The 25,686-nt window shown below is 45.7% G+C and overlaps 1 protein-coding gene across 15 annotated transcripts in view; it reads left to right on the plus strand.

Moving 5' to 3' along the window:
- The window catches only part of IQSEC2 (IQ motif and Sec7 domain ArfGEF 2), a 211,773-nt gene that overhangs the window by 180,312 nt on the left and 5,775 nt on the right, over positions 1-25,686 (plus strand). For all 15 annotated transcript variants that reach the window (XR_013221166.1, XM_077283834.1, XM_077283845.1 and 12 more), the window contains 9 exons: positions 4,913-5,790; positions 16,079-16,240; positions 17,593-17,715; positions 17,804-17,970; positions 22,354-22,493; positions 22,589-22,714; positions 22,810-22,909; positions 24,370-24,531; positions 24,650-24,823. Coding sequence is in view for 14 of the 15 variants with exons in the window: in XM_077283834.1 (XP_077139949.1) it covers positions 4,913-5,790; positions 16,079-16,240; positions 17,593-17,715; positions 17,804-17,970; positions 22,354-22,493; positions 22,589-22,714; positions 22,810-22,909; positions 24,370-24,531; positions 24,650-24,823 (2,032 nt within the window). In the remaining variant the exon portion in view is untranslated. The remainder of the gene's footprint in view (positions 1-4,912; positions 5,791-16,078; positions 16,241-17,592; positions 17,716-17,803; positions 17,971-22,353; positions 22,494-22,588; positions 22,715-22,809; positions 22,910-24,369; positions 24,532-24,649; positions 24,824-25,686) is intronic.

Below are 25,686 nucleotides of genomic sequence, written 5' to 3' on the forward strand. Positions count from 1 at the left end.
AAGGTCCATGGTTTTAGGCTCTTCTCAGCCTAATAATACCTGCTAGCAGACGCCCCAGAAGTGGCACATCACATGGGATTCTCCAATTCTGGTGCGTTGCCTTTAAACTTCCCGTTTGTTTTGGTGCTTTGGCAATCGGGGTCATGGTGCTTAAGGGTTGATGTCGGCTGTGAATTGCGAACAGCTGTCATCAAGCCCTAATGCTAGTACTTTACTAAACCAGTAATAAAAAAAAGAAAAACACACAAATAAAAATACCTTATTTAAGTAAATACTCCCCCGACACTTTCACTGATTTACCACTTTATAAAAAAAATCCAACTCAGATCCACCGAATCACACAGCTCAGCGAATGGAAACCTGAAAAGAACATATATATGCAAAATGCAGAGAAATAAAACACCTCCTAGTCCATCACTTCATTTAAAAAAAAAAAAAAAAGTTCCCACACAGGTCTGACGTAGTCCACCAAATCCAACATACAAAACCTATGGAGCCTTGTTCTGACTCACATTAGGCTTTGCAAACAGCCACAGCGCAACATGAACCTGAAGTCACTATCTATTATCTATCTATTTATCATCAATCTGTTATCATCTATCTATCTACATACACACAGGAAAATAAGAATTTGATACACTGCTGCTTTTGCAAATTTTCTCACCTACAAAGAATGTAGAGGGCTGTAACTTTTATCGTAGGTACGCTTCACCTGTGAGAGACAATCTAAAAATCAAATCCAGAAAATCACATTGTATGATTTTTATTTTATATAATCAAATAAGTATGTATCTGATCACCGACCAACCTGCAAGAATTCTGCCTGTCACAGACCTGTTAGTTTTTCTTTAAGGCCTACTACGCTGCACTCATTACCTGTATTAATTGCACCTGTTTGAACTCGTTACCTGTATAAAAGACCCCTGTCCACACAATCCATCACCCTCTAACCTCTCCACCATGGTCAAGACCAAAGAGCTGTCTAAGGACAACAGGGACAAAATTGAAGACCTGCACATGGCTGGGATAGCCTACAGGACAATAGGCAAGCGACTTGGTGAGAAGGCAACAACTGTTGGCACAATTATTAGAAAACTTAAGAAACACAAGATGACTGTCGGTCTTCCATGGTCTGGGGCTCCATGCAAGATCTCGCCTTGTGGGGTTTGGATGATTCTGATAAAGGTCAGGAATCGGTCCAGAACTACTCGGGAGGACCTGGTCAATGACCTGAAGAGAGTTGGGACCACAGTCTCAAACATTACCGTTAGTAACACACTACACCGTCATAGATTAAAATCCTGCAGGGCACGCAAGGTCCCCCTACTTACTAAAACACATGTCCAGGCCCATTTGAAGTTCACCAATGACCATCTGGATGATCCAGAGGAGGCATGGGAAAAGTTCATGTGATCAGATGAGCAAAATAGTACTTTTTGGTAGCAACACAACTCGCTAAATTTGGAGGAAGAAGGATGAGTACAACCCCAAGAACATCATCCCAACTGTGAAGCATGGTGGGGGAAATGTAATACTTTGGAGGTGCTTTTCTACAAAGGGGACAGAACGACTGGATGAAGGAGGATGGATGGGGTCATGTATCGCAAGATTTTAGCCAACAACTTCCTTCCCTCAGTAAAAGCATTGAAGATTGGTTGTGGCTGAGTCTTCCAGCATGACACTACAACACACAGCCAGGGCAGCTAAGGAGTGGCTCCTTAAGACGCATTCCAAGGTCCTGGAGTGGCCTAGCCAGTTTCCAGACCAGAACCCAATAGAAAATCTTTGGAGGGAGCTGAAACTCAATGTTTCCCAACAACAGCTCCAAAACCTGAAAGATCTGGACAAGATCTGTATGGAGGAGTGGGCCAAAATCCCTGCTTCAGTGTGTGCAAACTTGGTCAAAAACTACAGGAAATGTCTGACCTCTTTAATTGTAAACAAAGGTTTCTGTACCAAATAATAAGTTCTGTTTTTTTATTGCATCAAATTCTTATTTCATGCAAAAAAATGCAAATTATGTAAAAATCAAATGTGATTTTCAGGTGGCTTTTTTTTCTTATTTTTAGATTCTGTCTCTCACAAGTGAAGTTTACCTACGATAATAATTTCAGACCTCTCCATACTTTGTTGTTGAGAACTTTTAACATCGCAACGTATCAAATACATATTTTCCCTACTGTGTGTATGTATATAATGGTGGAGTTTTTTTTCATCCTGGTGACATTACATCATTTTCCTTTTATTAACACCCGTGTTTTTTGGAGCCAAAATCTTATAGGTACACAGCACTGCGGTTTTATAGCGTTCTTGACTGACTTAATTGTAGTCAATGGGTGAAAAAACGCTGAAAGAATTGCCATGCTGCAGATTTGTATTTGCACCAAATCTGCAAGTCACAAATAAGTAGTGCGTGCATGACACTTCAGGATTCTCGTTCACTTTGCTGGCATCACGAACCCCTTCAGGTTCTGTGACAAATCTGCGCCACAGAAACGCAATGTGTGCACACAGCCTTAGTAGTTGCACTTTCACAAATCTTCAACAGCTCTGTTTAATTACAAAGTATCTTGAATGTGAGAGTGTAGTGGTGGAGGTGATGGTGAGGACACACGGCCTACAACCAAAGAGGAAGAGAACAACATATACCAGAAGAGGAAAGACTGATAGATACAGAAAGACCAAAGTTTCAAAGCCAGTCTCTGACCCCCAAAATGCAATTTTAACTAATTATACAGTCCTAACCGGGATTTGGCCCCTACAAAACTAATACCTGCAGTATGATATTTACTACTTTTGTTTGTAAGAATTTTTTTTCTTATATCTAAATGATGGCTCCTGGGTGTACCCTTGGTGTGACTGAGGGCTCAGTGCGTTATTCTGCCCCCTCAGTCAACAACCTCAGAGCATGCGCTGCCTGAATTGAATACCCCAACCTGCTTGATGGGGGACCTGAGCAGCCGCAGTCAGTGTCAGTGCAGGCAGGTAGTGCCAGGGATTCAGGCAGCGCTCACTCTGGGCAAGCTAGTGCTGGCAATTAAGCCAAGAGGAGGTGCACAGCATATTGATTGAAGGTGCGGAGGGGTGCACTGAACCCTCAGCCAAACCTCCACCAATTATGCTCTATAGAGAGGGGAAGAGCAGTGGGAAAACAAGCAGAGGGAGACAGACAGAATGAACAAGTCTGCATTCACAGCTACACTGCTCAGTAATAGCGTATAATTTATTTAATCAGAATACAAGTCATATATTGATTAGAAATGGGGTTATTCCTCATGTACACACAATGGCTTATTCTGAAAGTTTAGTTTGTTTTTTTTTATTAAGGGGGTGACTGGTTAAGGGTAGCCAAGCTTGATCTCTTAGACCTGTGGAGGCTGGTGTACTCATTCTGAAAATTTATTTCAGAATGGATGTATGCTTAGTTTTGTAAGAAATGGAGAACAGAGAGATTGGATTCATGCACTGTCAAGGAGAGTCAGAGATTGGATGTGTGTTAAATAGGAGATTTTTTAATTGTATAAAGTATTTTGTAGTTCAAAATTTTGAGCCAAAGGAAGGAGGCAAAGAAACTCTGAAACTCGTTCTATGAATAAAATCTTGTATTTAACGCACATCTAATCTCCGACCCTCCTCATCAGCGCCCTGGATCTAACTGCTTCATTCTCCGTTTTTTCCAATTCTTCCACCTCATTGTGGGTCAACTGCCGGAGCAGCAGCCGCCTCACTTTTGTTCTATCCTCGCGCTTAATGAAGTTGTGCTAAGACACAAGCCATCCAGGTGAGCTTTAACCTCCAGTTGCCTTCTAATTCGTTATTGCGGTAATACACATGTAGCGCCTCTTTCCCCTCTCTTTTGTATAATTAGTTTTGGAAAGTTAAACTCAGTCTCCATCTTCCTAATCTGGCTGACAGCTCCTATGTGCCTTTTCTCTCTGCTGCTGAGTCTCTACCCACTTGGCCTAAATGATGGCTCCTCAGGGCCCCTCCTCCCTGCTACTGCGGAGACTTCCTCATGCTGCTCGGCACAAGCTGCAGCTGTCAGTCTGGCAGAGACTGACTACACAAAGACTCATGAGATCTCTCTCTTCAGCTGGATGCCTAAAATTCTCATCTTTAATGGTTATTCCCAGAATTAAGATGACTTACTGATCGCTGTGGGGGTCTTGAGAATGGGTTTCTGCAGAATTTGTCCTTTTGAAGCCTAGACATGTTGAAGACTGCAGAGGATCGCCTACCCCAAGATTGACTATAAATTCCACCGACCCAACAACAAGCCAAGCATGATATAAATAACTGTACAGACGACACCGCACATAGTTATGTCTTCTATAGCGCCTCCCGAAATAGTCCGCGCAGGTCACACAACTGCAAATGTAAGGCGAGACTTCTAATTCTAGGCCTTTGAAGCAAGATTGATGAACTGGTTAATATTAGTCTTTGCTGCCTTACTGTAAACCAAATAGTTTAAGCTCGGCTCTCCCTCGGTAAATACATGTGTTCCCCAAGAGATATCAGTTCTAAACCAGCTTTTTTTTAATGGGGTTGTCCACCTTTTGTAGACTTTTCTTTTTGTTATACTTAAATGCATGTACCGTATTTAATTTTTGCAATCAGGTTATTTACAAAAATGTAGCACAGTTTGGCTCTTAATAGGCTCCTCTTTCCCATTCATACTTATATATATATTTTTATTATAAATCATATGCTCTCTGATGGATATTCTGTTTCCTCATTCTGCAGCCTGGTGCACAAATTTTCATGAAACGAAATTGCAAAAATAATTTTTAGCCCAAAATACATGTATTTAAATAAAATAAAAAAAGTGTCCGCAGATGAAAGCACCATTAGAACATATATCCAGCCCTCCACTAGCTGCTTGATGTGACTTTCCATTTCTTCTCCCTGTCAGGTAAAGTCTTTGGCCGAGTCAATAGACGACGCTCTAAGCTGCCGATCTATGCACTGCACCGATCCACGAGATGAAAAGGGAAGTTTAGAAAAAGGTGAAAGCAAAGAGCAACATGGAGACAGCACCGCTACGTCCTTCAGTGACGTCACACTTTACATGGATGAGGGAGTGCCGGTGTCTCCCCTTTCCCTTGATAGACCTCCAAGCTCCGATCAGGACACTCCGCAAGGAACTAGTTCCCGGCAGGAATACTGGGCCACTTCCTCCTCACGGGAAGACAGTCGGGAGAACGGCAGCAGGCGGAGCACACCCTGCATGGAGTGCCGAGACTTTCGCATGAGAGGGGCTCACCTTCCTTTACTCACTATTGAGCCCCCTAGTGACAGTTCCGTGGACCTGAGCGATAGGTCAGATCGAGGGTCCCTAAATAGGCAGGTTGTGTATGAACAAGAGAACTGCAGCCCACATGGGACTCTTAAACAAGCGCCTCACAAAGGACCTGCTCGCTCCCCTCACCCGCATCGCCATTACCACCCCGATCCTCCGCCTACCCCATCAGACTCTGGAGGTGGAAATAATGGGACACAGGTGGGAGTTGGAGGTAGCATGGGAGGGGTCCGGCACCTCCATCACGGTAAACAGGAACTTGGGGAGAACTCAGACGGGGATAACGAAAGTCTAAATAGTACCACCAACTCGAACGAAACGATCAACTGCAGCTCAGGCTCCTCTTCCCGGGATAGTCTACGGGAGCCTCCAAACACGCTCTGTAAGCAGACGTACCAGAGGGAAACCAGGCACAGCTGGGACTCGCCTGCGTTCAACAATGATGTGGTCCAGAGGAGACAGTACCGTATTGGCCTCAACCTCTTCAACAAGTAGGTGCTAAAAAGGACGTACAGGGACTGTCACCTCCGAAATCGCCCAGCACGAGGGTCATCACAAAATGCTTCCCTGCCAATCTGTAATTACTCATTTGCATTGCCCCCCATTATAACCTGCAAATAGGAGGTTGCCCACCCGCCGGTGGGGTCGTGTCCATGACCTCGTGTAAGAGCCCTCTGTATGGATTACCATGCAAAATGCGGGTTATATGTAGGTGGTAAATGCAGTGAAGTAGAAATCTAAAAATTACAGATTCGGAACTGGGGTCGCGTCTATTTTTAAAGGGGTTGTCTGATGAAAACCCCAACACCACAAAAAATCAGTATATATCTTATTTTCACCAGATGACCCCTTTATCACTTCTTCCTATTACTTAATGATCTGTGGGGTCTGATTGATGGGACCTATGATGATTGGCAGACAGAGAAATGTTTTATCCCCCTTACAAAATTGGATGCCCGCTCACCGCTTTGTTTGTTCTCTATGGGGCTTACACAAAAAGCTGAGCGCAGCTCTCTGCAGCCCTATAGGGAATGAATGGAGTGATGACTGAGCGCGCACTCTCCATCCTAGTGGGAATAAAAGTGCCTCTTCCGATCAGTGCAGGTCCCAGCGGTCAGACTCCACAGATCAAGAAGTAATAAGAGGTGATCATTTAGTCTCACCAAACAACCAATTTAAGATATTTATTGACAATTGTGGTGTTGAGGTTTGGAGGAGTTAAAGGGTTTTCTGAACTTTTAAAAAGTGTCTGTATGTGTCTGACTACTCTAGATTACGCCACTCTAGCTCAGAGGTGATTGTTTTCATACTGCTGCTCTGCGCTGCAATATATTTAGGCTGCCGGGGGTTTGTCATATGTGGGATTAACAGTGTGATGGACACATTTTCACACACACACTTCCTTTATTTACAGCTGCCTTCATGCTCTTTTACAGATCTCTTCTCCCTTACTAGACATTTTCACTTTTTTGCTGCCCAGCATGTGAAACACAATTCCTCCAGAGATGGGAAGGGCGATGAGAGCAGTGGAGATAAAACATGAGCATCTGGCTTTAGAAAAAAGTGGAGTACAAATGGCTACGTCAGCATGATAATCTGAACTTTTAATATATTTAAAGCAATAGGGATTAAAAGCCGCCATGTTTTTACATCCATAGTGAATGTATAAATGGAGGAATGGATTGTATACCTGCCTGTGTGTCTCCCCTGCTCCTCAAAGAATGGCTGTGTGCTGCCATCTACTGGTTGGATGGAGCGATTTCTCTTACGAAACATCAGACCTTTGACCTTGCTTGCAAAGGGGGCACTACTACTACTTGTGCTTCGGGGATTCTGAATCTTTGTTACATTTTCCCTTTAATTAAAAGGGCTTTTGGGGAATACAACAATAGACAGGCTGTGTTTTGCAGCTGCTATGCCATCTGGTTATTCTACACTGCAACTAATGATATAAGATCCTCAAAAGTGGAGTTTCCCTTTAAGTTTTCCTTTTGCAGCTTGTTTACACCCCAGGCCTGCAGCAATCTGTGTTCATGGAGGGCGCGTTTCAGGTTCACTGGCTGTATGCCGCGTGCCCGACGTCGGAGAATATCAGGATTATTGGACTGTTAAAATGCTAAGTTTCATCAGCATGTGATTATGTAACCTCAGCATGAACGGGGCACGAGATTCGCCTCATGGTGACAAAATTGCCCTAATTCAATGTCGCACTTGTGCTTCTTTTTTGGTCTACTTTTTGGCATTTCTTTTTGCCTGTTTTTCAATTGAGGCTTATTTTTCTTTTAATTTGCTCCTCTTTTAAAATCTATTTTAAGTGTTCGCTTGCGTTTTCTTATATTTATTATTATGGGCGAGGTTAAAGCTCCCAGATGTTTTTGGATGATTCATAATTTGCAACTTTTAGAAGTCTCTAAATTTTTTGCTCAAATGTGCCCTAGTCCCTTGCACCAGAGTGATTTTATATACATCTGTAGCTTTTGTGCAAATCTTGTGATGTTGTAATGGACAATACAACTTTTTGTTTAATAATAACAAAAATATGAAGAGCTAACCTTTATATGGCGCAGGAACATTTTAAATACATGTATTCAGCGTGGGGGATGCAGAATAGGTGGTATGTATTATAGGGTTGTCGGATCTGTGAATGTGTAATGTAGGGTTGTCAGATCAGTGGATGGCGTAATGCAGGGTTGTTGGATCGATGGATGCATAATGCAAGATTGTCGGACTGATGTCGTTTTTTTCAATGGGCAATGCCGGGATGTCTGATCTTTGGATGGGCAATGCCGGGATGTCTGTTCTTTGGATGGGCAATGCCGGGATGTCTGTTCTTTGGATGGGCAATGCTGGGTTGTCGGACTGATGGATGAACAATGCCGGGTTATTTTTTCTTTCCATGGGCAATGCCGGGTTGTCGTTTTTTTTAATGGGCAATGCCGGGATGTCGGTTCTTTGGATGGGCAATGCCGGGTTGTCTGTTTTTTGGATGGCCAATGCCGGGTTGTCTGTTCTTTGGATGGGCAATGCCGGGTTGTCTGTTCTTTGGATGGGCAATGCCGGGTTGTCAGTTCTTTGGATGGGCAATGCCGGGTTGTCTGTTCTTTGGATGGGAAATGCTGGGTTGTCGGACTGATGGATGAACAATGCCGGGTTATTTTTTCTTTGGATGGGCAATGCCGGGATGTTGGTTCTTTGGATGGGCAATGCCGGGATGTTGGTTCTTTGGATGGGCAATGCCGGGTTGTCTGTTTTTTGGATGAGCAGTGCCGGGTTGTCTGTTTTTTGGATGAGCAATGCTGGGTTATCTGTTCTTTGGATGGGCAATGCCGGGTTATCTGTTCTTGGGATGGGCAATGCCAGGATGTCTGTTCTTGGGATGGGCAATGCCGGGTTGTCTGTTTTTTGGATGATCAATGCCGGGTTGTCTGTTTTTTTGGATTGGGAATGCTGGGTTGTCGGACTGATGGATAATGAGCAATGCTGGGTTGTCTGTTCTTTGGAATGGCAATGCAGGGTTGTCGGTTCTTTGGATGGGCAATGCCGGGATGTCGGTTAATTGGATGGGCAATGCCAGGATGTCATTTTTTTTGGATGATCAATGGTGGGTTGTCGGTTTTTTTTTTATTAACCATTGGGTGTTGTCTGTTTTTGGGATGAGCAATGGCGGGTTGTCTGTTTTTGGATGAGCAATGGCGGGTTGTCTGTTTTTTGGATGAGCAATGCCGGGTTGTCGGTTCTTTGGATGGGCAATGCCGGGATGTTGGTTCTCTTTGGATGGGCAATGCCGGGTTGTCAGACTGATGGATGAACAATGCCGGATTGTCTGTTCTTTGGATGAGCAATGCCGGGTTGTCTGTTCTTTGTATGGGGATTTCCGGGTTGTCCGACTGATGGATGAGCAATACCGGTTTGTCGGTTCTTTGGATGGGAACTGCCAGGATGTCTGTTCTTGGGATGGAAAATGCCAGGTTGTCGAACTAATGGATGAGCAATACCGGGTTGTCGAACTGATGGATGAGCAATGCCGGGTTGTCTGTTTTTTAGATGAGCAATGTCGGGTTGTCTGTTCTTTGGATTGGGAATTCCGGGTTGTCGGACTCATGGATGATGAGCAACGCTGGGTTGTCTGTTCTTTGGATGGGCAATGCCTGGTTGTTGGTTCTTTGGATGGGCAATGCCGGGTTGTCTGTTCTTTGGATGGGCAATGTCGGGTTGTCTGTACTTTGGATGGGCAATGCCGGGTTGTCGGTTCTTTGGATGGGAAATGCTGGGTTGTCGGACTGATAAATAAACAATGCCGGGTTATTTTTTCTTTGGATGGGCAATGCCGGGTTGTCATTTTTTTTTTGAATGGGCAATGCCGGGATGTCGGTTCTTTGGATGAGCAATGCCGGGTTGTCTGTTCTTTGGATGAGCAATGCCGGGTTGTCTGTTCTTTGGATGAGCAATGCCGGGTTGTCTGTTCTTTGGATGAGCAATGCCGGGTTGTCTGTTCTTTGGATGGGCAATGCCGGGTTGTCTGTTCTTTGGATGGGCAATGCCGGGTTGTCTGTTCTTTGGATGGGCAATGCCGGGTTGTCTGTTCTTTGGATGGGCAATGCCAGGACGTCTCTTCTTGGGATGGGCAATGCCGGGTTGTCGGACTGACGGATGAGCAATGCTGGGTTGTCTGTTTTTTGGATGATCAATGCCGGGTTGTCTGTTCTTTGGATTGGAAATGCCGGGTTGTCGGACTGATGGATAATGAGCAATGCTGGGTTGTCTGTTCTTTGGAATGGCAATGCAGGGTTGTCGGTTCTTTGGATGGGCAATGCCGGGATGTCGGTTCATTGGATGGGCAATGCCAGGATGTCGGTTTTTTTGGATGATGAATGGCGGGTTGTCTGTTTTTTGGATGAGCAATGGCGGGTTGTCTGTTTTTGGATGAGCAATGCTGGATTGTCTGTTCTTTGGATGAGCAATGCCGGGTTGTCTGTTCTTTGTATGGGGATTTCCGGGTTGTCCGACTGATGGATGAGCAATGCCGGTTTGTCGGTTCTCTGGATGGGAACTGCCAGGATGTCTGTTCTTGGGATGGAAAATGCCAGGTTGTCGAGCTAATGGATGAGCAATACCGGGTTGTCGAACTGATGGATGAGCAATGCCGGGTTGTCTGTTTTTTAGATGAGCAATGTCTGGTTGTCTGTTCTTTGGATTGGGAATGCCGGGTTGTCGGACTGATGGATGATGAGCAAAGCTGGGTTGTCTGTTCTTTGGATGGGCAATGCCTGGTTGTCGGTTCTTTGGATGGGCAATGCTGGGTTGTTGGTTCTTTGGATGGGCAATGCCTGGTTGTCGGTTCTTTGGATGGGCAATGCTGGGTTGTTGGTTCTTTGGATTGGCAATGCCGGGTTGTCGGTTCTTTGGATGGGCCATGTCGGGTTGTCTGTTCTTTGGATTGGGAATGCTGTTTCATCGGACTGATGGATGATGAGCAAAGCTGGGTTGTCTGTTATTTGGATGGGCAATGCCTGGTTGTCGGTTCTTTGGATGGGCAATGCTGGGTTGTTGGTTCTTTGGATGGGCAATGCCTGGTTGTCGGTTCTTTGGATGGGCAATGCTGGGTTGTTGGTTCTTTGGATTGGCAATGCCGGGTTGTCGGTTCTTTGGATGGGCAATGTCGGGTTGTCTGTTCTTTGGATTGGGAATGCTGTTTCGTCGGACTGATGGATGATGAGCAATGCTGGGTTGTCTGTTCTTTGGATGAGCTATGGCTGGGTTGTCTGTTCTTTGGATGGGCAATGCCGGGTTGTCGGTTCTATGGATGGGCAATGCCGGGTTGTCTGTTCTTTGGATGGGCAATGCCGGGTTGTCGGTTCTTTGGATGAGCAATGCCGGGTTGTCTGTTCTTTGGATTGGGAATTCCGGGTTGTCGGACTCATGGATGATGAGCAACGCTGGGTTGTCTGTTCTTTGGAGGGGCAATGCCGGGTTGTCTGTTCTTTGGATGGGAAATGCCGGGTTGTCTGTTCTTTGGATGGGCAATGCCGGGTTGTCGGTTCTTTGGATGGGAAATGCTGGGTTGTCGGACTGATAAATGAACAATGCCGGGTTATTTTTTCTTTGGATGGGCAATGCCGGGATGTCGGTTCTTTGGATGAGCAATGCCGGGTTGTCTGTTCTTTGGATGAGCAATGCCGGGTTGTCTGTTCTTTGGATGGGCAATGCCAGGACGTCTCTTCTTGGGATGGGCAATGCCGGGTTGTCGGACTGACGGATGAGCAATGCTGGGTTGTCTGTTTTTTGGATGATCAATGCCGGGTTGTCTGTTCTTTGGATTGGGAATGCCGGGTTGTCGGACTGATGGATAATGAGCAATGCTGGGTTGTCTGTTCTTTGGAATGGCAATGCAGGGTTGTCGGTTCTTTGGATCGGCAATGCCGGGATGTCGGTTCATTGGATGGGCAATGCCAGGATGTCGGTTTTTTTGGATGATCAATGGTGGGTTGTCTGTTTTTTGGATGAGCAATGCCGGGTTGTCTGTTTTTTAGATGAGCAATGCCGGGTTGTCTGTTATTTGGATTGGGAATGCCGGGTTGTCGGACTGATGGATGATGAGCAATGCTGGGTTGTCTGTTCTTTGGATGAGCTATGGCTGGGTTGTCTGTTCTTTGGATGGGCAATGCCGGGTTGTCGGTTCTATGGATGGGCAATGCCGGGTTGTCTGCTCTTTGGATGGGCAATGCCGGGTTGTCGGTTCTTTGGATGGGCAATGCCGGGTTGCCGGTTCTATGGTTGGGCAATGCCGGGTTGTCGGTTCTTTGGATGGGCAATTCCGGGTTGTCTGTTCTTTGGATGGGCAATGCCAGGCGGTAGGTTCTTTGGATGGTCAATGCCGGTCGGTCGCATCCATGGATGGGCTACGCCAAATTGGTGTAAGCGCAGTGCGCTTCTTTATTTCCACTAATAGATGAGTACATTAGATCTCTGGATTTGTGTCTCTATATGTTGACATGTAATTGATGTCCTTTACATGCAGTCTTGGCACAGCTATATTGGGCACTGTTGGTAACAGACGTGATAAAGCGTCCCCGGATCGTGCATGTGCCATGTACCAGTATGTGCATGTGGCTCATGGCCGTCTGTCATTGCTAATCCCGGCGTGGCCTGTGACCACGAATCTGCCTCTTTTATAGGACTCATGTTTCTGATCTTTCACTAGTTTAGTCACTGACAATTATAAGCCGCAGAAGAGATTTGTAGACTCCTGACAACTTGCTCACCCATCACACAGTGACGCTAGGAGCTACGTCAGATGTAAGGCGATCTCCTGGGATATGTGTTTCAAGTTGAGATTCTTGTATTTCTGAAAGAGTCATTACCTTACTTTTGCTGCTTTTCTGTATAGCGCCATTAATTGATGGAAGATTTAGGTCTGGTTACCTTATAACCTGACTCCAGAGATCTTCTTTTTCCTTTTTATTTTGGTAGTAGGGGGAACCTGATAAGGCTCGCTGCCGTTAGCCTAGGGTATCTGTATTGTAGCTATCTTTGGCCCATGGGTGGGAAAGGTCAGTTGCTCCGTACATCTGTTTTATGATTAAGATTAGTCACATGAGAAGTCCTAGTACTTCTGGCATTATGACCCTGGATATGTGCGTTTAGTGGGGAAAAGCCCTTTTAATCACTCTTACTGCAAAGAATCCCTTCCTCCACCTGTCATCTCTAAGAACCCATCTCTCTCCAGCTGTTGTGAAACCACATTTCTGTGCTTGCGCCAATAGTCTGTATTTTGCAGGCCTTGCTGGATGTTGTAGTTCTGTTGTAAGCAGCAGGTTGAGTTATTGACTTTGTACTTTACCATGGTCTATTCTGGCCTTGTAACATAAGTCCTGGGTGTGTTGTGGTGTTTATCCCGGAGCCAGGTGTTTTATTTGCATGTGGCAGAAGGAAATGCATGAATAAACTGATATCATCTTGAAGAAAATGAAGCGTGACGTGACATTCCGGTCACTTTAATTTCAGAAAACTTTGCATAAATCCATAGTACCAATGAATATAAGAAACTTCTTAATATATCTCATCACAGAAATCTGTTTTTTTCCTCACTTATGAGCCATTTTTTCCATACATTCTGGGGGAGGAAAAACATCTGTAATCCATTTTGGTTAAAGTAGGATGGACTGCCAATACAGTGAGGTGTTACATCTCCTACTATACTCAATGGAGAGGGTGGAGGAGGAATGAGGAGTAGTGAGGAAAGTGGTGGCAGACAAGATGGGCCTATTGTGTTAAGGTTAATGAGTGATTTAGTATATCAAAGAGCTGGATTCCCAGCGACACTGCTCAGTATTGTTGAGCAGTGTTGCTGTGAATCCAGCCACACTGATCAGTACTTCTGCTTCAGAACATGTCCTAAACCAAGAAAGAAGCAGGAAACCCTCATATCTGTACTGTGTATAGGAGACATTATAGCAGCTAGTCTTTATCCAAAGACAACTGAAATCTAGAGAGAGCGCTTGCAGAAGGCAAATGTTTTTAAAAAATGCAGGATGCTCGTTATATAATTGAAAGCTCGGACCAGTGACAGCATTGAGCCGCAGAGGCATGTTCCTGACTTCCAAGCTATATATCAAAGAACTTGCAAGTGCTACGTTCCTTGCCTGGGAAACTGGTCACTGCTGTTAGACTGCAAACAGAGAGGATTTTTAAGAAGAATTCTATTGCAAAGTTGTTGGTTTTTACAAGCTCTTTGCAATTTTACTAATTAACGAGAATAACCTTTTAAGGGAATGTTCACACAAGCTACAGATATCCTCATGGACTTTCGAGGTGGAAAATTGGCCGTATCCAAATCCGCAGCAGATATTGACCTGGGGTGCTGATTCTGCATAAGCAACATTGTACATTTTTTCCTTTGATTTTTGTTTATGGATTTTCCTCTTTGCAGTGTGTAGGATCAAATCCACATGTGATAGCAAATATGTTGCTAAATTGTAGTGGAATATGTGTATGTGGGAGGGGGAGATGACGCTATATTGTAAATTATAATCTACAGACATAGTAAAAGCAGAGAATTAACGTGCTATTTATTAATTGTAATAATTGCCTTTCTTAATTAACGATTATTACCTATAAACCCTGATGTTTTTTGGGTCACGCTGACAATACAGGATTGGAAAAGAACAGCTTTTATTAGGACAGTAATCCCACAATTCTCATATAAATGTGTTTTGTATTATTGTTATGGGCCAAGGGGAGATTGTATGATGCTGATTCATTGGGAGCGGATATGTCCCTGGTCGTAAATTAAGAAGCTGTCATATAAATGGTGATAACTATTAGAAATATTGTGTGTAAATCATTTTGCTCATGGTTGTAAATAGTTCTCCACCTTGAAGATTAAAAAAGTTGAAAAACAGAACTCCATATACATGCTGTCCTGCGTCACCCTAGATCAGAACATGGTATCCAAACTGTCATTCTTATATTTGGAAATTAGAGTTCATGGTATGCTGATTATATAATATTAGAGGAAAAAAAACAACTTTCTAAGTTAGAGAGGTTAGGGTGTGCTCAAAGTGTTTTTGGAATTAGAGTACCTGTCACCAGATCAAAAGCGACCATTTTTTGTTTTTATTTTATTCCCGTTGATCTCCTGAGTATTCCTTTTTTTTTATTTATTTTTTTTAATTAATTTATTTATTTTTTTAAAATCCGACATCCAGTTCCTGAGAGAATGGTCTGTTTATTCACTGCAGCTTTTTCTGGTCTTTGCTAAGTGGGGCACGGCCCACAGGATCCTCTGGGGCGTGTCTGTAGGCTGCTCTGTAAAATTACTCTGAGCGCAAAATTACTCTGAGCGCTAAATAAAAAGGCTCATATCTTGGGAGCCATACTGTGGATTAAAAAGAGAAAAAAATGTCGTACTCAGAGGAACAGAATAAGAACAAAAACTGGTTACTTATGTCCCAGCAACTGGTCCTCCTTAATAAACGCTAAAATTTAAAATAAAATTAAAAAATCATATTCATCTCTCTAAGAAATTACTTTGCTGTTCATAATGCATGCACACCAGTTTACATCCCAGTTCGTAGCATTTTAGTTTTTTTGCTCTTCATATGAGGAATTTTTTTCAAGCTTTTTTTTTTTTTTTTTTTGTAAAAGGGCATTGAAAAACATCTGGCGTAAAGAGGAAGAAAAAAAAAAAAGAAAAAAGCCTGACATGCCTCTGCTTTGAAGTGAATCTTGATGGAATCTGCTCCTTACTAGCAACTTTCCAATCAAAAGGCTGCAGGAAGGGTTATAGGATCTAAAACTCTTCCTAAACCTTTTCAAGAAAATATTACAAAAAAAAAAAGTCCTCCACATACCTCCCAATAAGAAGTGTTTGCTGAATCCGTTTCCACTTGAAAAACTTAGTTTTTGAACACCTCAAAAATCCTTAGGCTAACAAAGAGGACCTTGTACGCCTTTATTTTGCATGGACAGCCCTATTGATTTATTGCAATACTTGGCGTACCCTGTGGGGGTGCTGTGGCAGAATTGAACACTTGCTACCAGGCTCACTCCTAGATTACAGCTTATCGCTGGAAGACGCCTTGCGATCCATGTATTGGCTAGGGTGACTTTTCAGACTGGGAATGGGAAGCTCGTTAGCTTCCTGTCTATTAGGATTAGTCCAACTCTGGACAAGGAAGCAAAGTTTTGTGTTCCTTAGTTACATGTGTATTATTTGATTAGACGTTTACTTGGTTTATTATACTAAATCTGTTCTGTTTGTTGTTTTTTTTACCATAGAAAACCAGAAAAAGGGATCCAGTACTTGATCGAGAGGGGCTTCCTGTCTGATACCCCTGTGGGGGTCGCACATTTCATCCTCGAGAGGAAAGGTCTGAGCCGTCAGATGATCGGAGAGTTCCTGGGAAACCGCCAGAAGCAGTTTAACCGGGATGTTTTAGAGTAAGGGACCATGGATCCCGGGACTACCAGGGGGTGGTGGTTACTGTAGAGGAGGCCCAGTGCCGCTATCCTGTGTGCATGTTGGTTCGGTGTTTGCCGGGGTCTTTCCATGTTGTGTTTGCCAGTGCAGGATGTGCTCAGCTTTCTTGGCTGCGAGCAGAAGGGATGTCCTGGAATGAAAACGCTTGACATCTTGTGCGAGCGGATACGGATGTGCTGGAGGCCTGCCATTTTATGAGAGAGCAGTATGCGGCTTACTAATGAGGATTGCCATCTTTTCTGTGAAGGAGCGTCATCATGTTTTACAGGGAAAATATTCTACAGTACAAAACAGATCAAGTAATAGTCAGAATCCCTTAGAGTATGAATTAAAGGGTTTTATATATTTATATTCGGATAGCGCTTGTAACAACAACAAACACTTTAGCAATTTACTGCTTCTAAAACTTTGCGGCCTTTCTTAAGATATTAACACTTTTCTTTTGTTTACAGCTCGTTGTCTTGGAGACTGACCACCGCTGCTGTCTCACTTGTAAGCTCTCCCGTGATTAGGAGGTAACAACATACGGCAGCTTCAAAACAGCGCTTACAAGCTTAATAGAAAACAGCTGGTTAATCACTGCTCATGTTCTGTTGTCTAGCAGCGGTGGTCGGTCTCCAAGGCAACAAACTGTAAACAAAAGAAAAGTGTTAATATCTCAAGAACGGCTGAGAATTTTAATAAGCAGTAAATTGCAAAATTGCTTGTATTTACAAGCTCTATCTAACAATATCCATTTATGAAGATGGGAAATTACCCCTCTAAGAGGCCAACATACATGCATGTATAGATCCATGAGTGACATTGGTGGTGGGAAGTGATTTCCATTCCCTGACTAACATAATGGCGACTCTGCCGGGGTTGAAATAGAATCTATTTCGGACTCCCTTACGCTGCAGAGCTGCTATTCGAAATGCTGTCAGCTTGTTAACCTTAGTAATTTATGTCTGGCAGTAAGTAAAGGCTCGGCCCAGCGGCTCTGTCAGATTTCCTATTTATAACCCGAAATTGCTGACGCTAGTGATTGCAATCTGTACACAGCGCAGCAGAAGACGTCGGTGGTCTGTAAGCAACCGGAAATCAATAACGAAGTGGCGGCAGATGTAGCAGAGCTGAATTATTTACCGTACACAAAGCTTTCATTTCTGCTGTGATAATGTAGTGGGTTTACTTGCAGTCCTATGCAAAACACACTGTTAAAGGGGGCTTCCCAGGATTGGAAAAACAGAAATTACAGATTTGGCTCTGCTATATTGGTAGCCAAATAAGTGTAACCCATAAGCAATTTCTAATGGATCTGTTGCATTTCTAGCTGCGTGGTGGATGAAATGGATTTCTCCAACATGGATCTGGACGACGCACTGAGGAAGTTTCAGGCTCACATACGTGTTCAAGGGGAGGCTCAGAAGGTGGAGAGGCTTATCGAAGCGTTCAGGTGACTCCTTTTACCCCCTTTTTCTGTACATTACACTATTAAAAGACACTTGAGAGTTGACATGTTTACGTCTCGCATTGGTTCCCAGCCAACGTTATTGTGTGTGCAACCCTGCGCTGGTTCGCCAGTTCCGGAACCCAGACACCATATTTATACTGGCGTTTGCAATCATTCTCCTCAACACGGACATGTACAGTCCGAGCGTCAAGGCTGAGCGCAAGATGAAATTGGACGACTTCATTAAGAATCTACGAGGTAAGAAATAAGCTATGGGGCACTGTCGTATAGCTCACTAAATACACTCCTGAGTTTCTCCCCCTTTTTACAGGGTCTCGACAGGTACTACTTCAATGCGACAGAGTTGCAATGCTCAGCAAACTTGACTAATATTACAAAATAAGGAATTTATGATGTTCTGAGGTCTCCTGACCCCTAAGAATAATACAGGGATGGTTCGGAAAAGGGGTAAAAAAATCATACTCGCCTAGCCCCTCACTTGTGCCTTCCATCACATGTCCACAGCAGTTCTCCGTTGCAATCCTAGCCCCTCCCTTGTGCCTGCCGCCATAGCTCCACAGTGGTCCTCTGCTGCAATCCTACCCCCTCCCTTGTGCCTGCTGCCATAGCTCCACAGTGGTCCTCCGCTGCAATCCTAGCTCCTCACTTGTGCCTGATGCCATAGCTCCACAGTGGTCCTCCGCTGCATTCCTAGGCCCTCCCTTCTGCCTGCTGCCATAGCTCCACAGTGGTCCTCCGCTGCATTCCTAGCCCCTCCCTTGTGCCTGCCGCCATAGCTCCACAGTGGTCCTCCGCTGCAATCCTAGCCCCTCACTTGTGCCTGCCACCATAGCTCCACAGTGGTCCTCCGCTGCAATCCTAGCCCCTCACTTGTGCCTGCCACCATAGCTCCACAGCGGTTCTCCGCTGCAATCCTAGCCCCTCCCTTGTGCCTGCCGCCATAGCTCCACAGTGGTCCTCTGCTGCAATCCTAGCTCCTCCCTTGTGCCTGATGCAATAGCTCCACAGTGGTCCTCTGCTGCAATCCTACCCCCTCCCTTTTGCTTGCCGCCATAGCTCCACAGTGGTCCTCTGCTGCAATCCTACCCCCTCCCTTGTGCCTGCTGCCATATCTCCACAGTGATCCTCTGCTGCAATCCTACCCCCTCCCTTGTGCCTGCCGCCATAGCTCCACAGTGGTCCTCTGCTGCAATCCTAGCCCCTCCCTTGTGCCTGCCGCCATAGCTCCACAGTGGTCTTCTGCTGCAATCCTAGCTCCTCCCTTGTGCCTGATGCCATAGCTCCACAGTGGTCCTCTGCTGCAATCCTACCCCCTCCCTTGTCCTTGCCGCCATAACTCCACAGTGGTCCTCTGCTGCAATCCTACCCCCTCCCTTGTGCCTGCCGCCATAGCTCCACAGTTGTCCTCTGCTGCAATCCTACCCCCTCCCTTGTGCCTGCCGCCATAGCTCCACAGTGGTCCTCCGCTGCAATCCTAGCCCCTCCCTTGTGCCTGCCGCCATAGCTCCACAGTGGTCTTCTGCTGCAATCCTAGCTTCTCCCTTGTGCCTGATGCCATAGCTCCACAGTGGTCCTCTGCTGCAATCCTACCCCCTCCCTTGTGCTTGCCGCCATAACTCCACAGTGGTCCTCCGTTGCAATCCTAGCTTCTCACTTGTGCCTGATGCCATAGCTCCACAGTGGTCCTCTGCTGAATTCCTAGCCCCTCCCTTCTGCCTGCTGCCATAGCTCCACAGTGGTCTTCTGCTGCAATCCTACCCCCTCCCTTGTTCCTGCCGCCATAGCTCCACAGTGGTCCTTTGCTGCAATCCTACCCCCTCCCTTGTGCCTGCCGCCATAGCTCCACAGTGGTCCTCTGCTGCAATCCTACCCCCTCCCTTGTGCCTGCCACCATAGCTCCACAGTGGTCCTCTGCTGCAATCCTACCCCCTCCCTTGTGCCTGCCGCCATAGCTCCACAGTGGTCCTCCGCTGCAATCCTACCCCCTCCCTTGTGCCTGCCGCCATAGCTCCACAGTGGTCCTCTGCTGCAATTCTAGCCCCTCACTTGTGCCTGCCACCATAGCTCCACAGCAGTTCTCCGCTGCAATCCTAGCCCCTCCCTTGTGCCTGCCGCCATAGCTCCACAGTGGTCCTCTGCTGAAATCCTAGCCCCTCACCTGTGCCTGAAGCCATAGCTCCACAGTGGTCCTCCGCTGCAATCCTAGCCCCTCCCTTGTGCCTGCCGCCATAGCTCCACAGTGGTCTTCTGCTGCAATCCTAGCTTCTCCCTTGTGCCTGATGCCATAGCTGCACAGTGGTCCTCTGCTGCAATCCTACCCCCTCCCTTGTGCTTGCCGCCATAACTCCACAGTGGTCCTCCGTTGCAATCCTAGCTTCTCACTTGTGCCTGATGCCATAGCTCCACAGTGGTCCTCTGCTGAATTCCTAGCCCCTCCCTTCTGCCTGCTGCCATAGCTCCACAGTGGTCTTCTGCTGCAATCCTACCCCCTCCCTTGTTCCTGCCGCCATAGCTCCACAGTGGTCCTTTGCTGCAATCCTACCCCCTCCCTTGTGCCTGCCGCCATAGCTCCACAGTGGTCCTCTGCTGCAATCCTACCCCCTCCCTTGTGCCTGCCACCATAGCTCCACAGTGGTCCTCTGCTGCAATCCTACCCCCTCCCTTGTGCCTGCCGCCATAGCTCCACAGTGGTCCTCCGCTGCAATCCTACCCCCTCCCTTGTGCCTGCCGCCATAGCTCCACAGTGGTCCTCTGCTGCAATTCTAGCCCCTCACTTGTGCCTGCCACCATAGCTCCACAGCAGTTCTCCGCTGAAATCCTAGCCCCTCCCTTGTGCCTGCCGCCATAGCTCCACAGTGGTCCTCTGCTGCAATCCTAGCCCCTCACCTGTGCCTGAAGCCATAGCTCCACAGTGGTCCTCCGCTGCAATCCTAGCCCCTCCCTTGTGCCTGCTGCCATAGCTCCACAGTGGTCCTCTGCTGCAATCCTACCCCCTCACTTGTGCCTGCTGCCACAGCTTCACACGGGTCCTCTGCTACAATCCTAGCCCCTCACTTGTGCCTGCCACCATAGCTTCACAGTGGTCCTCTTCTACAATTGTAGCCCCTCAATTGTGCCTACTGCCATAAGCTCTACAGTGGTCCTCTGCTGCAATCCTAGCCCCTCAACTGTGCCTACTGCCATAGCTCCACACTGGTCCTCTGCTACAATCCTAGCCCCTCGCTTGTGCCTGCCACCATAGCTCCTTACTGGTCGTCTACTCCAATCCTAGCCCCTCCCTTGTGCCAGCTGCCATAGCTCCACACTGGTCCTCTGCTGCAAGCCTAGCCCCTCACTTATGCCTGCTGCAATCCTAGCCCCTCACTTGTGCCTACCACCATAGCTCCACAGTGGTCCTCCGCTGCTATACTAGCCCCTCACTGGACTTTGCTTTTCGCATCACTTCATGTGGTCATGTAGGGTGAAGACAAAACACACGGCACTCAAGGATCCTGTGTGGTGCCCAAGTCAGGTTTCCAGCCCGTCAATCCAATAGTAATAAATCACTTGGCACTCAAATGGTTTCTTTCAGATGAAAAAAGTGAACATCCCATTTATTTGTGCATCCAGTTCAAAGATTTTAAACGTTTTCGGTCAAATCACAAGACCTTCATCAGAAATATCTTTAACAAAACTGGAAGCATAGGACAATGGGGTATATGAGCCTAGGCAACCCGGGATGGAAAGCGCACCTGGAGCGTCTCACAGATCCTTGAAGGGAGAGGGAGGGCGTGTATCCGCCACTGCATATGGCGCTCATAGACGTCCGGTCCGTCGCGCTGTGTGGAGTAGTCCCGGGCAGTGACATAGTGTTGTTGACTGAAATATTTGATGTGTGAGCCTAGGACTGACTTGCAGAGGACCTGTCCACTTTATTAACATCTAATTTGGAAAATACTTGTAAAATAAATATCTTTTCCTAGAGTTTGCAGTGGGCAATTCCTCTGCTGTTCCTCATGGGAATATATGAATAAACTCACAACTCCTGTCTGTGGGACTGCTGGAAAAAGCCGAACACATCGCTTGTCTGTGTCAGTGCACAGAGTGGAGGTGAAGGGTACACCTCCGCTCCATTTGAGACGGCACTTTCCCAGGCTCTGTTCTTGGGATTGGGGGGGTCCCAGTGATCAGCAAGGTATTCCCTATCCTGTGGGAATAGCTCTTTAGTTCTGGACGTTAGAGTTTGGTGGATCGATTTGCTGGACGGCTGTCCATCTGTCAGGTCAGTAGTGTCTGGTCTATCTATTGGAGGTTCACGTATCTCTTACCTTTGCTCCAATGAAAGGATATTCCCGGGATCCCGGAAGGTAAGAGATTTGTGAACCTCCCAATCAGCCATAGACTAGTGCCGGTATCAATGTGTCCAACTCTACTGGACATCTTCAGAAACTATTTGAAGTCCACACCTTGACTGTTTGGACCTTGAGGGAACCTGGTTTTGATGTGACGACTGATCGGCAAGGATGAAGTAACTAAATAGATTGCGGTTCTGATAACCTAACAGAAGAATTCAATCTTTTATTACACACCATGTTTCCATGTACAAATTTGTCTCTTAAAATAATTTTCTATTTGTCCTAGGAGTGGATAATGGAGAGGACATTCCCCGGGACTTGCTTGTAGGAATTTATCAGAGGATCCAAGGCCGAGAGCTGAGAACAAACGATGATCATGTATCTCAGGTGCAGGCGGTGGAAAGGATGATAGTTGGAAAGAAGCCGGTAAGGAACAAGTTGCCCCAATGCCCAATTTTCTTATTTCTTATTACATTGTGGTTGGTCTTTGTTTTATAACTTTCCTCCTCCCGCCCCCACAGGTACTTTCTCTTCCACATCGGCGTCTTGTTTGCTGCTGTCAACTCTACGAGGTCCCAGATCCAAATCGTCCACAGAGGATGGGTCTGCACCAGAGGGAGGTCTTCCTCTTCAATGATCTTCTGGTGGTACGCAACAAGCCTGTCTGGTCAGGGAAGGACGAGGACGTACAGTGTGATGGCATCAGACTCCAATGTGTCTTTTTTTCTCTCATTCTGTGTAGGTAACAAAGATCTTCCAGAAGAAGAAAATCTTAGTGACCTACAGCTTCCGGCAGTCCTTTCCTTTGGTGGACATGCAGATGCAGCTCTTCCAGAATTCCTGTGAGTAACAACGCATAGGGATTGTCTGGCTGGTAATTTGTTTTTTAAACAAGGCTTAGAATGGGTTAAAAAATTATAAGAAGCCATCTTCACCACTGCAGAAAGAAGTAAGAACCGACAGTCGTTCAATGGACTGTCTAGACCAACCACACTTCCCTTCACTCAGATCGTAATACAATCATTACGTGTACGTAGAACATGTTACCGGAAGTCTGATAGTAAGACGTCCAATACTGGCCACCTAGTCTACCAGCAGAAAACAAATCCATCAAGTTCAACCTATAACCTAGTGGGTTGATCCAGAGGAAGGCAAAAACCTTTACAGTAAAGAATCCATAGTCTCACTGCTCGTACAGTAAAGAATCCATAGTCTCACTGCTCGTACAGTAAAGAATCCATAGTCTCACTGCTCGTACAGGAAAGAATCCATAGTCTCACTGCTCGTACAGGAAAGAATCCATAGTCTCACTGCTCGTACAGGAAAGAATCCATAGTCTCACTGCTCGTACAGGAAAGAATCCATACTGTAGTCTTGCCGCTCAAACAGTAAAGAATCCATAGTCTCGCTGCTCGTACAGTAAAGAATCCATAGTCTCTCTGCTCACACAGTAAAGAATCTATAGTCTCACTGCTCGTACAGTAAAGAATCCATAGTCTCACTGCTCGTACAGTAAAGAATCCATAGTCTCACTGCTCGTACAGTAAAGAATCCATAGTCTCACTGCTCATACAGTAAATAGTTCAGTCTCCCTGCTCACGCAATGAAGAATCCATAGTGTCGCTGCTCATACAGTAGAATAAAATCAAGTCTCTCTGCTCGTACAGTAAAGAATCCATAGTCTCACCTCTTGTCCAGTAAATGGTTCAGTCTCACTGCTCACACCATAAAGAATCCATAGTTTCACTACTCATACAGTAATTGAGTCTCTCTGCTCTTACAGCAAAGAATCCATAGTCCTACTGCTGGTACAATAAAGATTCCCTATTCTCACTGCTTGTACTGTAAAGAATCCCTAGTCTCACTGGTCTTTATACAGATCTCTGTACTGTCCTCTCATAGATTTGTACATTGTAATAAGATCGCCCTGAAGTCTTCATTTTTCCAAACTGAATAACCCCAAGCTGGGTAACTTCGGTTGCTCTTCTTTGCATTTGCTCAAGTTCAACTCAGTCCTTCTAGTTGAGCTATGTCCTTTTTGCATTTTTCCTATAAAATGTAAAAAAAAAACTTCTTAGGGAAGTGGTCCTACATGGTGCTGACCGATTTCTTTTAAGATCACATGCAATATGCTCGTAGTGTACAGAGATCCAGCTAGTGACAGGTATAGCACCCATAGTGTGTATGTTACGTGGGTAGTGTGAGACGCCGCATGTGTCCAGCCTCACAGCGATAGGTGGTCTTACTTGTCAGTCCCCCTTGCCCAGGGCTGTCGTAACCTGCCGTGTTTTTCTTTCAATAGATTACCAGAATGGCATCAAACTGCTCTCTGCTGTCCCTGGTGGTGAGAGGAAAGTACTGATAATCTTCAATGCCCCAAGTCTTCAGGACCGATTGAGGTTCACCAGCGACCTACGAGAGTCTATTGCAGAAGTCCAGGAGATGGAGAAATATAGAGTGGAATGTAAGTGTGCCGTTACCTGAGCATGCTGGGAGTTGGAGTTTCTAAGCAGCTGTTACTTACCCTGGACTGTTTTATCACACATGCCTAATACATGTGGGGTTTTTTTTCCTTATTTTAGCTGAGTTAGAGAAGCAGAAGGGGGTGATGCGTCCCAACACTTCCCCCGGGCCTGGAATTAAAGAAGCCGTCAATGGGACTCTGGGCCGCCCAAGTCTGGATGACACGTATGCACTAGGGGAAGGACTGAAGAGAAGTGCTCTTAGCAGCTCCTTAAGAGACCTCTCTGACGTTGGTAAGTATTCCTCTATGGGGGGACGTCCGCATCCATGCCATCACTCATAAACACCCCCATTGTACATGCAGACACACCTTAGGGAGTGGACATCAGCCGTGGCCATGGAGGCGGCAAATAAGGACAAATCTGGTACCTATGCATTACGGTTGGGTTGGTGACGGTTCATGAACTTGGGCCTCCACCGATGCTCCAAAAATGGAGACCCATTTCATTCAAGTCTCACATCAGGCAGCCCCAAAATGGCAATTAAAAGCTGCCTAAACAGATAGGGCACCTATTTACAGCACACCGGGCAAGTATAGCATAACTTAATCTTTAATTAAAAATGTACTTTTATTTGATATGCAGATGAGAGGGCTTTGGTGCACCCTTTGCATGGCCTATGCATTGGTGCCCCTTCATGTCCTCCTATCTATATAATTAAGGTTGTTGGGGGGACAGACTCTCTTTAAGGCTCCGATTTTTACATAATATCAGGGCCCTGAAAAAAAGCCATTATTTATGGGTCTCTACTGAGTTCATTGTTACATAGGATGTGAAAAATGGATAAACTCCATCAGGTTGTGTTAGAGCTTCTGTAATTAGATTAGACATGTTGTACATTAAATATGCATTTCCTCTGATCAGTCTTTGCCTTATTAACTTGAGTACAAAGATTATATTATTCCTTTTGCTTGTCAGAGTGTTTGATACAATCTGTTGGTTCAGCAGGCTATCTGCCAACTTTATAATGAGCCAGATCTTAGCCACTTAAAATGCCAAAGTTAATGGGCCCCAAGCCAGGTGATGAATATTACCAAGCACAAACTTAAAGAGCAACTAATCTTGTGCATTAATTCAGTTATTGATCAGCCTTTGCA

This window comes from Ranitomeya variabilis, chromosome 2 (assembly GCF_051348905.1).
Source record: "Ranitomeya variabilis isolate aRanVar5 chromosome 2, aRanVar5.hap1, whole genome shotgun sequence".
NCBI lineage: Eukaryota > Metazoa > Chordata > Amphibia > Anura > Dendrobatidae > Ranitomeya > Ranitomeya variabilis.